The 16885-nt window shown below is 32.1% G+C and overlaps 2 protein-coding genes and 1 long non-coding RNA gene across 3 annotated transcripts; 2 read left to right on the top strand and 1 right to left on the bottom strand.

Moving 5' to 3' along the window:
- Positions 1-2494: 2494 nt before the first annotated feature.
- LOC108913510 (splicing factor 45) lies at positions 2495-7264 on the top strand. The gene is made up of 3 exons (XM_018719065.2): positions 2495-3315; positions 3372-3766; positions 6884-7264. The coding sequence occupies exons 1-3, from the start codon at positions 2808-2810 to the stop codon at positions 7169-7171; spliced, it is 1191 nt and encodes a 396-aa protein (XP_018574581.1). The 5' UTR covers positions 2495-2807; the 3' UTR covers positions 7172-7264.
- A 2082-nt stretch (positions 7265-9346) lies between these two features.
- Positions 9347-13912, bottom strand: LOC108913517 (zinc finger protein OZF-like). Its single transcript, XM_018719075.2, has 3 exons — positions 13579-13912; positions 12937-13524; positions 9347-10114 (listed from the first exon to the last, which is right to left on the bottom strand). The coding sequence occupies exons 1-3, from the start codon at positions 13702-13704 to the stop codon at positions 9485-9487; spliced, it is 1344 nt and encodes a 447-aa protein (XP_018574591.1). The 5' UTR covers positions 13705-13912; the 3' UTR covers positions 9347-9484.
- A 293-nt stretch (positions 13913-14205) lies between these two features.
- On the top strand, positions 14206-15059 carry LOC111692149. Its single transcript, XR_002763153.1, has 2 exons — positions 14206-14420; positions 14542-15059. It is a non-coding gene; the product is annotated as an uncharacterized LOC111692149 (long non-coding RNA).
- The last annotated feature ends 1826 nt before the right edge of the window (positions 15060-16885 follow it).

Genomic DNA, 16885 nt, shown 5'->3' with positions numbered 1-16885 from the left:
TTTTTAGGAGTTTTCAAGCAGTTCAGGATACAGTTTAATACAGTTCTCCGTCAATTAAGTACTAATAGCATGCAGTTCTTGATTTCAGAACCAAAACAAAGCTACCTATAGAGTGGTATGTTAGCCCCTACCACGGTCTGGTAGCATTTAAGGCTTTACAAGAGGTACCTATTGTCAAAAGCCCTTACTGTGTCCAAAAATAACTATCTTTTTCTCGTCCAGCACATATTCTACTCTAGAAAGTAGGTTATAAAGCCATTGTAATGACTAATTCGCCAGGTTTGTAGGCATCACAGACCACCTAGACTGGCCGTATCTAATTCCAATGCACGGGTACCAGTGAATGCAAAATCCGGGGAAGTGGAGTGTGGAAGGCAATCTGATCGCGCGCATCTTTAAGCAGATCCGGATTAAGTAATATTTTTATTACATATTAAACATTATATTGCATCTTATGACAAATATTCAATTTTAAGTTTGTCATTCAGAAAATTTTAGTGTCATATTAAATAAAACTACAAAATAATTTAAATATATTTATTGTCCTCTAAATAATATTAATTTATTTAATATTTGTCTTTTCGTAGATTTTACCGAATTAAATAATTTGACTTGATGATTTATTCGTACATCGATATACTTTTCACATTCAGCCCTTACAAGTTCTATTAAATTATTACAATTGTTAGGCAAATTATCAAATTGATGTTCATGCAAATTTTCATATATGTTCACATTTAGAAAGTTTTTTAATACATGATAAACGATTTTATTTTTCTGTAGCCTAGGTGTTCTGCTTTCATCATTATTAAAAAATTTTATTAAATTTTCTGTTTCTTGGCATATTACTACGACATCTCGAGATGGAACGTCAAACAACCAAGATCTTTAATAAAAATTAATTGACTGTACGAATACTATATATTTGACATTAAACTATTTACACAGTCTTCACATTTTATTGGCTTTATTATGCATTTATCCTTATTATAATAAGAACTTGTTATTACGAAACCGCCAATATATACTATAATGTACTTACTAGTGTCCAGTCCTGTTTTTAATAGCCTTCACCCATCTTCGTTTTATGTCAACATTCGTTGGAAATCTGTAAAAATTTAAATATTAGGTTTGAAAAATCGAAGCGTACTTAATTATTTTTTTTGTGACAAAACTCTCTAATTTTTCTAATCGCATTTTGCCAACTCTCCTTTTCCAGGGTGCTGAACATGAATCTGAAATTAGTTTTATTTGCGATTTTTTCAATTGAAAAAAATAGTTAATTAATTTTCAGCTATCTCGAAATGACAGGAATTGGTAAAATTTCATAAAAATTTGAGACACACATAAAATAAATAATTACTAAAAATATTTTACAGTAATTCATTCATTATTTTATGATTACAATATCACGTTAATCACTACACTATGTGGGTGAACAAAATTATAAAGCTAACCCTGGAAACTTGTGACGTCAACCGAAAAAATGGCGTACATATTTACCTTTTATATGTTCCTTCTATTTTATTATATTCTATTTTACAATATATTTGCCCATGATAAAACGTCTAATTATCGAAATCACAGCGATGCGTACACGTCAAATGCTAGGACACGACTGAGCGCTGGGCTCCAAATCAGGCTCCAAAGTGTTTTCACAAAAGTCGCTCTATAAGCCAGTCTAGCTGGTCTGTGGTAGGCATACTGATATCGATGTATAGGGTTCACCTTCAAAATTGTGTCCCTTCTATCCAATATTCTTTTCAGGAACGGCCTTGATTTGGAATAAACCGTTTACCGGTTCCATATAGTTTTAAACAACGACGAATGATATTTATTACTATTTTTTTTCGACCGAATTAGTATTGGGTTCAAGAAATAAAGTATGTAAATTAATTACCAAGATTTAAAGTTAAATTTTCATTATTTAACGCTTAGCATTTCAAACAAGTAAGAAATAACAATTCTGGCATATACACAGAAAATTATTTATAGCTTCATATTTACAAAGAAAAAATTCATAGTCTCATATTTAAATAATATATTTGCACTATTAGTACTGTATCTTAAGTCAGTTTTAGACAGATTTGTGCAGCCACTATATAATTAATAGTCATAGTATATTAAAGTATATATATAAAGTATATTAAAAGTCATACTTGTATCTTTGTGTTTTCTCTGAAAATATTATGCTGAAGGGTGAATGCAATAAATACAAATAGAATACAGTAGTACTACAAACTGTTATTTATATGCTACATTGAAAAATATGAGGTGATTTTCAATCTTCATTTTTTCCATGAATAGTGCTGAACTTATTAATCATATTTTGTAATCTTTTAAAAGCAGATGTATTCCTTTTTATCTAAAAATATATTGAAATAATNGATATCTCGAGAGATTTTCATAATCGATATAATCGATAATTTTCATTCGAGTAGTCCCATCACTAATTTATTTTGCTGTGCTGTTACTCTAATGTTCCTGAAGTGCTTCTGATCCGTTCCGAAGTACAACTTTTGTCAATTGGAAAGCAGCTAGTGAAAGAAGAAAGAAGGCAAGGATATTTGTTAAATATCCTTGGGAAGAAGGAAGAAGGTAAACAGTAAACAGAAGAGGACACAAGGCAATTAACCTAAAAAAAGTGTGGACACTAAATATAGACAAATATTTTTGTTTTTATTTGACTTTGAAGTAATTTGTATCATTTTATTTGTGTTTGTGACTGTAATATTTTTGTTTGGCGGTTTGAGACTATTTGAGAATTAAATATTGCTGTAGCATCAATAATATAATTTTAAATAAAAATGTCGTTATATGATGATTATGATGTTAAAACCACAGCTACAGAAAAAGTGCAAGGATGGTCATCAAGTATTAAACTATTGCAATCGCAATTACAACTGAAAAAAGCTACAGTGACACAACCTAAACGTGAACAACAACGTAAAGCTAGTCTGGCCCCTGTAATTGATCTAAAATCTAAACGAGACGATGATGATGTATATCCTACTTTTCCAAAAATAAACATTAAAGGAAAGGTTGAATCTAGATTACCTGTAATAAGTTCATCCACTTACAGCAGTGAATACGATTGGAATGTTGTCGATGAATATGATCCTTTATGGCCAAACGAATATGAAAAAGTGGTAAAAGAAATGAGAGACCATCGAGACAGAGGAAGTGAGAAAGAGGAAAAACGAAAAGAGAAAAAACGGAAAAGTAGATTTAATGATCCTGAAGAAAGTCCACCACCACCTTCAATACCACCTGCACCACAAATGACACAACCACCCATTGGTAGCGGGTTTGCTGGTAAATACTCATTAAGACTATTTTTATTTGTAATTGATTATGCAATTGGGTTGCAGGAAGGTGGAATGAAGAAGAGGATGAAGAACCAGTAGCAAAACAGCCTAGGCCGAGTGGAGGTGTAGCGATAGCCCCACCTCCCAGTCTTCAGGAACCAGCCGAACCAGTTCCTATATTCCCTAACAAACCTCAGCCATCTACAAGTAGTTATGGTGGATCAGTGGCAGCCAAAATTATGGCTAGATATGGGTTTAAAGAGGGACAAGGTTTGGGTCGTATGGAGCAAGGAATGTCAAGTGCTCTACAAGTAGAAAAGACTTCAAAGAGAGGTGGGAGGATTATTCATGAAAAAGAAATCCTTTCACCCCCTTTGCAATCCGAAGATTCACTAGGGGTACAAAATCAAGTTCCAGGACAACCCACGATTACAGAAATAATGAAGAATCCTAGTAAGGTATGTGGAATTTAGTAAACGAGTGTCCCAAGAGTCATCATCAAACCGGCAAGAGGTGATAACTAAATTCGACCTTTATTAAAATATCTTTTCAATTTTCAAGATATAGGTATCTTTTTGAAATTTGTGAAAATCACTACCCTAATATGTGAATATTTTTGGATGCCACAGATATAAAATTACGTATTGTGTGATTCTGAGTTTTGCTAAATATTTGAGAGGAATCTTGCTACTAAATTCAATGTTTATTACTGCTACATTTTTCTCTCAATTTTGATGGATAATTAGAAAAAAATTACTATAATAATTTGGCCACAGTTAGCACAGACTAAAAATTTTTGCTATTTGTTTAATTCATATTCACACTGAACTTTTGCATTGCTTTTATACTATGACTTGGTATTCTACTAGGCTGTTTATGTCGTACATGTTCAAAATGCTAAGCAAAGCAAATAGAAAAACTGTTAATATGAGAGCAATGCAAAAGCTTAAAATGTGCAGTTTTAAAAGATAAAAAGCCAGTATTTAAAAGATTTTAAATGAAAAAAATTGTGAGAAAATTGTAACAGCAATGGAAATACTCTTTTTTTACATTTGATAGCAAGATATCTCTATCGTTCGCTGAATCACAGCATACGTGCTATTTCTAGTATTTTCCATTGCCCTGTTGCAGCGAGTCTCCATGCATGGCAGGACACTTCAGGATTTTTTTTTCAGGCTGCCTTGATTATTTAGATCATTATATTGACATGTCTCAGAAATTTTGATAAATGTTACATATTTGTTGAGGTTTATGTTTGTGTTTATATATATTTTTTCTATCTAAAGAGCCTTCATAAATGTTTAGAAGCCATGTGACCCCCGAGCTTAGGCAACCCAACATTGCACGACTGGTAACTGATCGGTAACCGAAAAATCCCTAAATCTTGACATCACCAATAATGATTCATGTACAATGAACAGTAACAAACCGTGAACAAATCATTACGCCTACGCTCGAGATAATGCGATCGCTGACTGGTTGAATAGAATCTCATGAAAAATTACACCAATCACAGCCCATGAAACAATGTTGTTTTAATGTAATATTGATCTTATTGTTTTAATAATTTTTAATTTTTCCGAAATTTAATTGACAAGTTGAAGGAAATCAAATTACTGTTCCAAAATAGTGAATCTCGGAAACGGTAAGATATACGAAATAGCTTAAATGGGGACAAAGTTGCATAATCAGGGGACCAACATTATGCTTCTAAAAAATCATGATTAGTTTTCGAAATATTTGAAAAAAAAAACGAATTTTGGAAATCTTTTTTTGTTTAATTTCAGCCTCGTTTGAGGTGATATTGAAAAAAGAAGAACACTTTCTCATGGCAATTTTTTGCCCTCTATCAAATGGCATAATCAATTTTTATATGTAATGTTTTGTCTCTCCAGGACCATCATCAACTTCATATTTTTAAATACGACCCTGGAAATTTTATTACATTTTTTGCAAGCCTTCATGTCCCCCAATATTGTACTGCCTCAGCTCGAACCAGATTCAGACGTTTTGTCTCTATTATTAATCTTCAATGTATTTGTTCCAAATTTTATCTATATTTTTTTAAGATTTCTATGTTTCTTGAATTATCATACACTCTAGTGTCGTTAGGCCTTGTGAAATCCACTTAGTTATTTAAACTATTACCATCACAAGTTACAATAAAACATTTATTAGAGTTTTAATCTCGTGCTCATAGTTATTTCTAAGTTTCTCGAGTGCTCAAAATTCAAACAAATTTCGATCTAATTATTCATACAAATACATCTGACATGCTCTTTCACAGTTACGGTTACAAGTATAATAAATTAAAATATTTAAAACTAATAATGTTTTAATGTATATGGGCTGGGAATAATCTAAATGTATCTTTTCAAGTTTAAAATAGATAAAAAATGCAGACATTATTTATAAAAGAATTAGATTTAGATTAGATTAGAAATATATATATTTCAAGAAAGTAACATTGAAGTTGCCACACTACAGGTTTGTCATGCAACATATGATTGGTAATGAAGTTAACAATTAGGTCCTTATGGAAATTCGGCTGATTTGGCACACTAATATTATAAAACAATGAGCTAGTCATGGCCCACCCTTGCTGGCTTGAGATATTCTGTTTATTAAATACAAGATAATTGAATATACAGTGAAAATTGGTTATAACTACATTGCTTTATACGACATATTGGATTTAACAACGGAATTTGGAAGTCCCAATTAAATCCTATAGAAATACCATATTAAAAATATTGTTTACTATGATACCATTTACAACATTTCGATTTAGCGATGCGTTTTTATAAACATTTACCATAGAATCTATCGGTTATAACGACCAATAGTGATATACGGCCTTAAAACCAATGCACCGCTCTTCCGCCCGTCTCCCGTCTTTTGATACCTGTTAGTTCGTTTGGGACAAATTACGACTTATCTATACAGTTATATATATTTATCTATTACCACTTTCTACATCCATGTCGAAAAGAAAAATGTTTATAATAAAGAAGAAAAATCACATATAATATAGAGACTAAAAATTGGAGAAACTAATGTAAGCAAGCAAAAGAATGTGGCGTGTCATACTACGATGATTTCAACAATTTGGAAGGATAGAAATAAAATAAAGCCTCTATTCGAAAACAATTAATTGAAAATGAAGCGTACGAGATCTTTTGAACACAAAGCAATACATGTACATACTTAAATACTAAAAATTTCTCATTTTTTCTATAAAAATTTTAAATAAAATATATGTAATTGCTTATTACATTTATCGGTTATAACAACCGGAAACAAATGGTCCTTTGAAGGTCGTTATAACCGATTTTCACTGTATTTGCCTTCAAAAAAATTTAAAACTATTTTAAAATTTAACTTAGCTAGACATTTAAATGAAAATATATTGGGTGCAGCCATACTCCACATGATAAAATTGTATGGTACATTCCCCCTTTATATTATTTTCAATGTAGACGTGTCTGTCCCATGAATGTAGATATTTATATTGTACACTTCTTAAAAATTTGTCTTAACGCAAACATAAATTATTAAAGATCGTTATCTTCTAGGTGGTACTGCTGAAAAATATGGTGGGTCCTGGAGAAGTAGATGATGATCTGGAACCAGAGGTTAAGGATGAATGCAATACTAAATATGGTCCGGTGGGTAGTGTAATAATACACGAAATACCTCATGACGACCACGAAGAAGCTGTTAGAATATTTGTGGAATTTCTAAGAATAGAAAGCGCTATTAAAGCAGTAGTCGACTTAAACGGTCGGTTCTTTGGGGGCAGACAAGTGAAAGCTTCATTTTATGATACCGAGAAGTTTGATAATCTCCAATTAGTAGATTAATCAAATATTACATTTACCTATTTATTAATGGGAGCGTAAACAAAATTGTACAAGTAAAATATATCTTTTATTTAAATTACATGTTTTCATATTCTTCTTCTTTTCATTTTATTGATTTTGCAAGATACAAATTTTTAGTCGTTAGCTCGTTAACCCTAATTTTAAAAAAAAATTACTCCATATATTTTGCAAAAAAGTTTCAAATTAAATAATTTAATGTTAAAGTATGTTGGTAAAATTTTGCTTTTTGTAACAATGACTCATAAAAAATATTGATTTTTAGGAAAGATCATCATTATAGTAAGAACAACCACCACATTGAATGAAATTGGAACAATTTATTAAAATAATAATTTAAAATAAAATATATTCATCCTTTTCGAAACCTATACACATCTTTCGCATATCCACATGAAGGAATTTTGGTTTCTTTGGTAATAATTATTTTTTTCTTTGTTCAATTTTCCACTTTTTCAATTCTTTTTTTTTCCAGAAATAGTTTTGCTCTTTGACAGTGCTCCAGCAAACATCTTGTCTGTGGATCCACATTTTTTTCATATTTGGGAGTAATTTCAGGCCAATAACATGCATTTTTAAGATGACTGAGTTTTTTGCTATTGTATTCACTCACATACCAAACTTTTCTTATAAATCCACAGGTAATGCTCACATGGATTCCAATCTGGAAACCATGAATGCTATAGTATTGGTTCAATATGATATATCAATTATTTAGATAATCCTGCACTTTACATCTAAAATGAGGTGGAGCATTATCGGAAAAAAACATATATGGATTACATTTAAGGGCACACCCTCAAGTAGTTCAGTATAAAAGGGCTAATAAGCACATCACTAATACTGGTCCAAAAAAAATTCTTTTGTGGTATATTGGGTAAAAATTTCCCCATTCCTTATTAAATTAAATTTGGTGAAAGTTCCTGGTTCTCAAGCCCCCTGAATAACATAAACAAACTCACGAATTTCAGGATGAAACCGCAAAGGAAAACCGCGATGCTATGGCAGTATTTTTATAATATTCTCTGTACACTAATGTCAATGAATTCATTACTCTCTTATATAGTGTACCCAAATCATCACTACTTTTATTAAATTTTCTAATTCCTATTTTTTATATACGGGGAAATTCAGTCATAATGTCATTAATTTTAAACATGTGTTTGGAAGGCCTAATAAAGACAGAAAATCGAAAGAAAAAATGTTACTCGATTTTTTAAAAAATAAGCAAGTTGCCCCTTAACTCCCTTTAATTCAGAACTCGTCTTAAATTAGGTAGATATGTACCATACTCATTGAAAAGCAATAAGTCACATAATAAGGTATACATACTACAAACTGAATAATTAGTTGAACATATGTAATACTAAAAACTCATATTCAATTACAAAATGTAGTGAATACGTTAATAATACTAAACTGTATAACATAACGTTCGAAAAAAATTGCCCATTATCCTTATACATTTGTTTTTATTAACAAATGAATAATACTTGCCAATATTTAAATATAAAAAATATCTTACACATTCATGTATCTAGCTAAAAAGCTGTCTTTATTCGATGTAGCTCCATATAGATTAAAAAGGCATTAAAAGCTGAGTTATTACCATTTTATTTTTTCTTCTGAAATTAATTGCAATAATTGTGTTAAGATCTGAACAAGTATTAACTGAAAAAAATAAATGATGAAAATTACGGACTAAAGTAAGTATAAACTAAGAATTTTTTATTGCTAGTTGCTACATAAATTATATGATGCGCCTACGGTTAATTTAAAATATGTGAAGCATTTTTCTACATTATTATCCCCTCCTTTAATCCCCTTTTCATGGACTATAAAGTAATGTCAAGTAAACAAAGAGCTATTTATGAATGACTAGCATAGTCTGTTTTATATTAGAAGTCTGTGGGAGTTGGCAGTCAGGAACGGTCCGAAAAAGGATTTAAATAATAAATAATTATATCAATTTTTTTTTCAGCATATGCATTTTAAAATTTGTTTAATCGCGTATTCGTATTCTACTCATTTTTCCCTATCTTCTCTTAAAATTAATGACATTATTACTGAATCACTCTGTATATTACTTAAAACCTTTTTTTACAAGATTTATGGAATAAAAAATTAATTTTCATATTCAAGCCATTTTCTGTTTCTAAATTCCACCCAGCTAATTATAGGTCTTTGATTGAAACAAGAACAAAATATGATTCACAAATACTTTGAATTCATTTAATAAAAATCTATAATGCTTTTAGAAATTATCTATTTCCTTATTTCTTATGATAAGTATTACTACTTAATTTCTTGAATATGTCCGTGCGTCTTCATATGCGCGCTGAGAGTATTGCTTTGAGTAAATTTCATTCCACATACTGTACAATTGTAGGGGCGTTCCCCGGTATGTATCCTAACGTGAATTTTCAATGTCGAAGATTCCCTAAATGCTTTGCCACAAAAACTACAATTGTGATTTTTCTCTCCAGTATGTATTCTCCTGTGTGATGTCATATGTGACGATGCTCTAAATTTTTTTCCACAGAAATCACACTGATAAGGTCTCTCATCAGTATGAATTCGAGTATGAATTTTCACTTCTCCCGTCGAGGCAAATGCTTTTCCGCATATTTTGCAAGTATGGATAAGTGGTTTCTTTTGACCGGTGTGATGCCTAGAGTGATTTTTTAATTGTTCTCGAGTTGGGTAAGACTGTCCACACTCACTGCACATGAAAGGACACTCATTTGTGTGTTTACTTCTAATATGTCCTATTAAATTGACTTTCTGAGTAAATGACCTTCCACAATCGTTGCAAATGTAAGCACGCTCGTTGGTGTGGATTTTTTTATGAGTGTCTAAAGAGCCACTGTATGGGAATGTTTTTTGGCAAATATCACAAGTGTACGGTCTTTCTCCAGTGTGTGTCTAAAATAAAAACATTGGATATATACAGGGTGTCCTAGTGTCAGCATACAAAAATTTACCAGGGGGTAGACCGGAGCAAAATAAGATTAAAATTCTTATAAATTTTTTTTCTGTGCTGTCTTCTGGCGTTGTTGGGTGTTGTTTTTTAGAAAATAATAATAACTTTCCGCAGTAACTCAAAAACCCTTTCAGGGAATTAAGTAATTTTTGGGTGGAGTGTACATCTATTAAAGGTCATTAAAACTACATGGTGATTATTTTGATCTGATGCCAGGGGCGGCCTAGGCCAACTTGTCCTCAAGGTTATGTCTTTATAACTTTTTCATATCCTAGTTTTATGTAATTTGATTACGTTTTCCTGAATCTGCAATCGATTCTGAACAAAAAATGTGCTCTTGTTTCATAGCTCAAAAATGAACCGTTTTCGAGTAAATTGGGTCTAAGTTATCGACTGCATTAGTTCGTAGAAAAATGCATGTGAAGATTTTATTTCTTGTTATCTAGTAGGTACCTGTCATTATAAAAAACAAAGTTGTTTACAAGTGTACATGTCAAAATTAATTACAGTACTCGAAGTTACTAGAAATTAAGTTTACAAAACAACAATATTATGAAATTTTCCAACAACGAATATGCTGATATGATATTTGTCTACGGTTTCTGTGATGGAAATTCATTAGTGGCCTCACGAGAATATCTACACAGATTTCCAAATAGAAGGCAACCTTCACAGCACGTATTCCAATGAGTTTTCCAAAGAGTCCGTGAAACTGGGAATGTTAAAATTGGAAATACAGAATGCTGCTGTTATTGATGATTGTTCCACCAGTGCCCGAAGAATATCAACGCAAGTAGGTATTTCACGAAGCAGCGTCTGGAGAATTTTAAACCGAGAAGAACTGCACCCATACCACCTACATAAAGTACAAATTTTGCGTCCTGGTGATTCCGAAAAAAATTTTGCAGGTGGTTGTTAGAAAATATCGATAATGGCGAAAATTTCCATCAAAAGATATAGTGGGGTGATGAAACTATCTTTACGAGAAATGTTATAAATAGTTTAAAAAATGTTCACACCTGATCCATTGAAAATCCGCATGTGATACGACCCTCTGCATTTCAAAGAAGATTCTCCATAAATGTCTGGGGAGGAATCTTCAACGGAGTCATTCTGCCTCCTCAAATCATTGTAGACCGTTTGAATTCAGAGATACACGAATTTTTTAGAAAATATTGTTGATGGTGTACTAGATGACGTTCAATTATCTTTGAGAAATCAAATGTACTACCAACAACATGGAGCATCTACTCGTAACAGAAGACAGGTATCGGAGTGGTTTGATTTACATTTTCCAGAACGCTGAATTCGGAAAAATGGACCTATTATGTGGCCTCCCGGTTCCCTGACCTCAACCCGTTTGATTTTTATTACTGTGGTCATATGAAACAACTGGTGTATGCCAAACCCAGTAACACGAGAGACAATTCAAAAAATTAATGCAGCCACCAAGCAAATTCAAGCAACCGTTGATTTGCGAAGGGTTTACAATTCCTTGGTCAAACGATGTTGGGCATTCATTGAAGTAAATGGGCAGCATTTCGAGCATTTATTGAAATAATTATTTTCTATTTTTATTATTAATATTGTCATTTTGCTAACATAATTTCGTTTCTGTTACATAATTTTCAATTTTATTTTCAGTTCCCCTATATGTAACCAAATATTAAATAATTCATAGAAAACTTGTTTAGTTTCTTCATATTCACGGGAAACTGTACCTCAACGGTAAACAAGTTTGTTTTTTATAATGACGGGTACTTACTAGATAACAAGAAATTAAATCTTTACATGCATTTTTTTACGAACTAATGCAGTCAATACTTTAGACCCAATTTACTCGAAGACGGTTCATTTTTGAGCTATGAAACAAGAGCACATTTTTTGTTCAGAATCAATTGCAGATTTAGGAAAACGTAATCCAATCATATAAAACTAGGATATGCAAAAGTTATGAAGTCATAACCTTGAGGACAAGTTAGCCTAGGCTGCCCCTGGCGTCAGATCGAAATCAGCACCATGTAGTTTTAATGACCTTTAATAGATATACACTTTACCCAAAAATTACTTAAATCCCTGAAAGGGTTTTTGAGTTATTGCGGAAAGTTGTTATTATTTTTTTCTAAACACCTTGTAACTCCGTGAGAGTGCATGGCAGAAAAATATTTTATAAGAATTTTAATCTTATTTTGGCCTGGTCTACCCCCTGGTAAATTTTTGTACGCTGACACTGGGACACCCTGTATATTAATGTACTTGTCAAATATTTTGAGATTAAGATAACTTTCGGATTTATACAAATAGTTCGATTTTTTAAGTGCATAAATGTAAGTATAAATTTTTAAATTTTGCAGTACTTTATTGTATAAAAACATACTAAAGATTTTACAAGCTATAACAAACAATATTGTAGGAGAAGATTACACAAAATCCTTGAGAATTTATTTTTAGAGAATATTTCTAAGCACAAACGAGAATGAAACGAGAACAAACATGAATTTAAGAAACTACCGTAAGGGATTATGCGGCATATTGTCTAAAATTTGTGGATGTTCTCAAAGAACGAATGAAAATCTTCTTGGGCTCACATCACTAGATAAGACAATAGATTTCAGATAATAAGAAGATAAAAGTAATCATATACTACCAGTCGTAGAAAATGGTAGTCTTTGCATAGATAAACTGTAATCTTTGTTAAATCTATCTCTTTCGACAACTTTTTAGGATGAAACTTAAAAAATGATCAAATAAAATATTATCTTACCTTCATGTGTATTTGAACCTGAGCATGTGTAGCAAACGCCCTATTGCATATTTTGCAAGTAAATGGTTTTTCCCCTGTATGAGTCCTAAGGTGTATCATTAATTTATTTCTTTCATAGAATCGCAGACCACATTCGTTACACTGATGTTTCTTGTCTTTGCTGTGATTTCTTAGGTGTTTTGTTAGATTGCCTTGTTCTAAAAACTTCTTTCCACATAAGGTACAACTGTAAGGTTTAATACCAGAGTGAATTTTCATATGCCTTCGCAAAGAATGGATCGTTTTAACTTGTTTGTTACATACAGTACATTCAAATTTGTTTCTGGCATGGCTTTCATTTTGAACTATGGTTGCACTTTTCTCTATAACTTGACACTTATTTTTGTATTCATCAGTTTCATTACTGATACAAATATCATCCAAATAAACGTTACTTTCATCTTTGTAATAACTAGGGTTTTGTGCCGATATAACTCTGCGTAACAAATTATCGTTCTCTATAGCTTGTAATCTGAATGAAATAAAATGTTTTAAACTATCCACACAGTAACAACATATTGATTTAGGCATACGATCATTTTCGATATACTAAAAAATTATATGTCTGTATAGAAATTTTTGAAGCTTTAGCACAGATATTACCTCCAAAGTAGTAACTTCTTGAAAAATGGTTATAAAATTCTCCTCAAGTAGAGACTTCATTGCCAAATCTTTATTTAAACAAATTCTACAAATATTATGAGCATTTATATTACAATTACTTTCCATTTTTAAATTCCTATAAAAACATAACCTAAAAAATATTTTTCACAAAAATTGTCGGTACTGTCAATCTGTAGAGGAAAAAATCTCTACTTTTCAATTATCCTTCTATTACGATATTCTATGGATATCCCTGTAGCCTGTACTAAGGGCCGGCTTAAGGGGGTGGGGGGCACGGGGGCTGTAGCCCTCAGACTAATAAATAAAGGGGACACCTTTATTTACATTCGATAGTGAAGTGTTGACATATGTGTATTTACAAACATTGGTACTTTGCGATGTCCTTGACATTGATGCCAATGTTACACTTTTATCTTTATAGCTAGGTACAGCGGTCATTTTAATTGATTATCGTACAAGGATCTACCTCATTCTTGACTTCGACTTACAAATTAGTTACATTGTAATATGCATAAGACTACGACACTATTTTCTTGCAACTTGTTTTATAATTATAGATTTTGAATATCTGAAAAAAAATACATTATTGAAATTCCTAGCAATACAAACGCTGTAAGTGGCATCATTGCCTGGTATTAAACGGTTCTAAAGGGGACGCCATTATTACAGTCTATTGTTGTGAAATAGATATTAGCCGAGTTCAGTGTTTTGTGTCTTTTTAAACTGTTTTTTTATCTAATTTCAATAAAAATGCCAAAGCGGCGTATAATATGCCGACAATTACAGGAAAAGAGCCAAATATGTGCTACTTCTTTTCACAAGTAAGTTTGACATTGTTTCCATGGGCGTTCTTACAAGGGTGTAAGGTGTCCTAAGTATTTTATTTGTTAATTTATTATGTTTGTATTTTGATACTGACACTAGCTCTGTGTTTATTTGTAGAATACCATAAGATCCTGCGATACGAGCAGTGTGGCTAGAAAATTTCGCCATATCTGAATATGATTTTTCAAAGGATAATTATGTCTGTCGAAGCATTTCCGTGCTACAGATATTAAGGTAACAGTAACTGGAAAACGATGTCTCACACATGGAGCTGTGCCTATTAATACAACATTTGGAAGGTAATACGTTTTAGCACAGTGTTGATGAAATGGTTGTGCCGTCTCAAAGGTTCCCTCTTCGAGAAATTGCCAGTGAAGGAAATTTTATAGATGTTGCTATAAAACATCTTCAATCACATGTTGTCCCTGTTCCATAAGAGACGAGCTGTCAATGTTGTGAGCTCAAAATTCAGCTTATTTTTGTTGCGTACATTTAAAACATGCTTATTTTCCCATACGATTAAATGTTGTTCAATGTAAATTCATTTTTCCGTTACTTTTAGTACAAATATGTTTTGTTTTCTTTGCATTGTTTATATTCCAGCAGATTTTAATTAAATATATTTTTGCTCCTTTTCTTGTAGTTTTATTTAAATTATTTATTTTAATAAATGTTCTTCCAGTAATCGAGAACTACTATGAAATAATAGAATTAATAGTAGGCAATGACATTGCTATAGCTATAGTATAATGATAGTTTCAATCGAGGAGTTTTCTTTAGTCACTCTTTTGTTCTGGAAATGTTTTTAAAATATTAATTATAGATTTTGAAGAAACCATTAACTTTTTCCTATTTATTGTCTATTTATTACACATGAAAGCTTAAATAATCGAGCACTTCTGATTTTATTCTATTAAAAAGTGTAATTTTTATGGTTTCCTTATATTATGATAGATTTTAAACCTAAACTCGGTACGCCACTGTACCAGGGACCATTGTGTTTACTTATGTATCATTTGTTTATCAACATACAATAGGTTGAGGTTACATGTTTACATTGTGTACTGAAATAGGGAATGCGGCCTCCCCTTTACTTATTACTCTGAGCTGTAGCCCCGGGCCTCGATAAGATTAATTTTAGCTTTAGAATCAAACCAGTGTTTTAAGGTTTTGGAATTTTTTTTTGCATAATATGTACAGGATGTAACTTTAAGTAGGGAGGTCAGTATTTTAGGGGTAATAGTACATATTCCCCAGATTACTGATCTGAAATAAAATTTTCTTAAATCAAATGAAGTCGAATTATAATTCTTTTTTCAAAATGCATTTAAACCCAGTAGTATGTATGCATTTATCAGTTGCCTGTTCTTTTTTTTTTCTTTTTTCTTTTTTTTCTTTTTTTTTTTTTTAACTAATCATATCTTATGAAAACAACAAAATGGCAGAGAAAAAATGTAATGGAAATTAATTTTGTTAAACAGATTAATTTTGATGACTGCAATATATTTTTACAATTACGATATCCTTTTGATGTCAACGTGGATGAAACACCGCGCCATTATTCCATGGCTAGAAATTGGCCTCAATGATTTGGGATCGAGGGGGATTATCCCTCTTTATCCTGCCTCATCTCGTGTAGGCCTGGACAGCCTTCGTAGGTGGGCCCCATCCGTCGTCTACCCCGACCGCAAATGCGGCCGGTGTAGGCGCTTTGTGGGACCTCCTTTTGTCCTGGCTGGGCACGCCGGCTAGGGCCCTTTCTTCTGGCGCTCTTCTTGCTTCGCCGGCTCGTCTGTGTAAACCCCGGGGGTAGTATCATGTTTATGTGTGGTATGGTTGGGTAGGGTAGTGCGGCTATGCAGCCTGGGATGCGCTTTGCTAAGGTGGCCCTTAGCCCAGCGCGGGAGGGGAGGGGTAAGGAGGGTGTGTATGTATGTGTGTGTGTGTCATTGTCTTCGTTTCTTGATCCTGACTGTCTCTTAAACAGAAAAGGTTAGCGGGCAGCGGGTGGGGGGGATGAAACACCAAACATATTAAAACAATTTTCAAGTTTTCAGAAAATTGTTTTTGTACAATTTATTAAATATTAACTAATTGGTATGTGGAAAGGCATACATTACTATCTGTAAGTAAAATTAATTTATTTTCAATTAAAATAATTATTTTGCTGTTCTATAAAATGTACATGATACAAAACGAAATAAAAGTATTAATTTGATAAATTTGAAACACTTTTTAATCTCCTCAAGTTTTTAAGGGTACTTTACTATTTCTTTAAAGCACTGTGTTTGGTATGCGAGTTTCAGTGTGCGATATCTGATGACCTATTTTAGGTAAACTACATATCAATCCACCAGTGATATGATAAAAAGGCCCTAGGTGGGTGAAAAACAAACAATTAAATTGGCACCGCAGATGTTTGATAGAGCCTGTTCAGTGGTGCGGTATAAAAAATTGCGAA

Source organism: Anoplophora glabripennis, unplaced genomic scaffold, assembly GCF_000390285.2.
Source record: "Anoplophora glabripennis isolate ALB-LARVAE unplaced genomic scaffold, Agla_2.0 scaffold777, whole genome shotgun sequence".
Taxonomy (NCBI): Eukaryota; Metazoa; Arthropoda; class Insecta; order Coleoptera; family Cerambycidae; genus Anoplophora; species Anoplophora glabripennis.
This window is presented reverse-complemented; position numbering and strand designations above follow the sequence as displayed.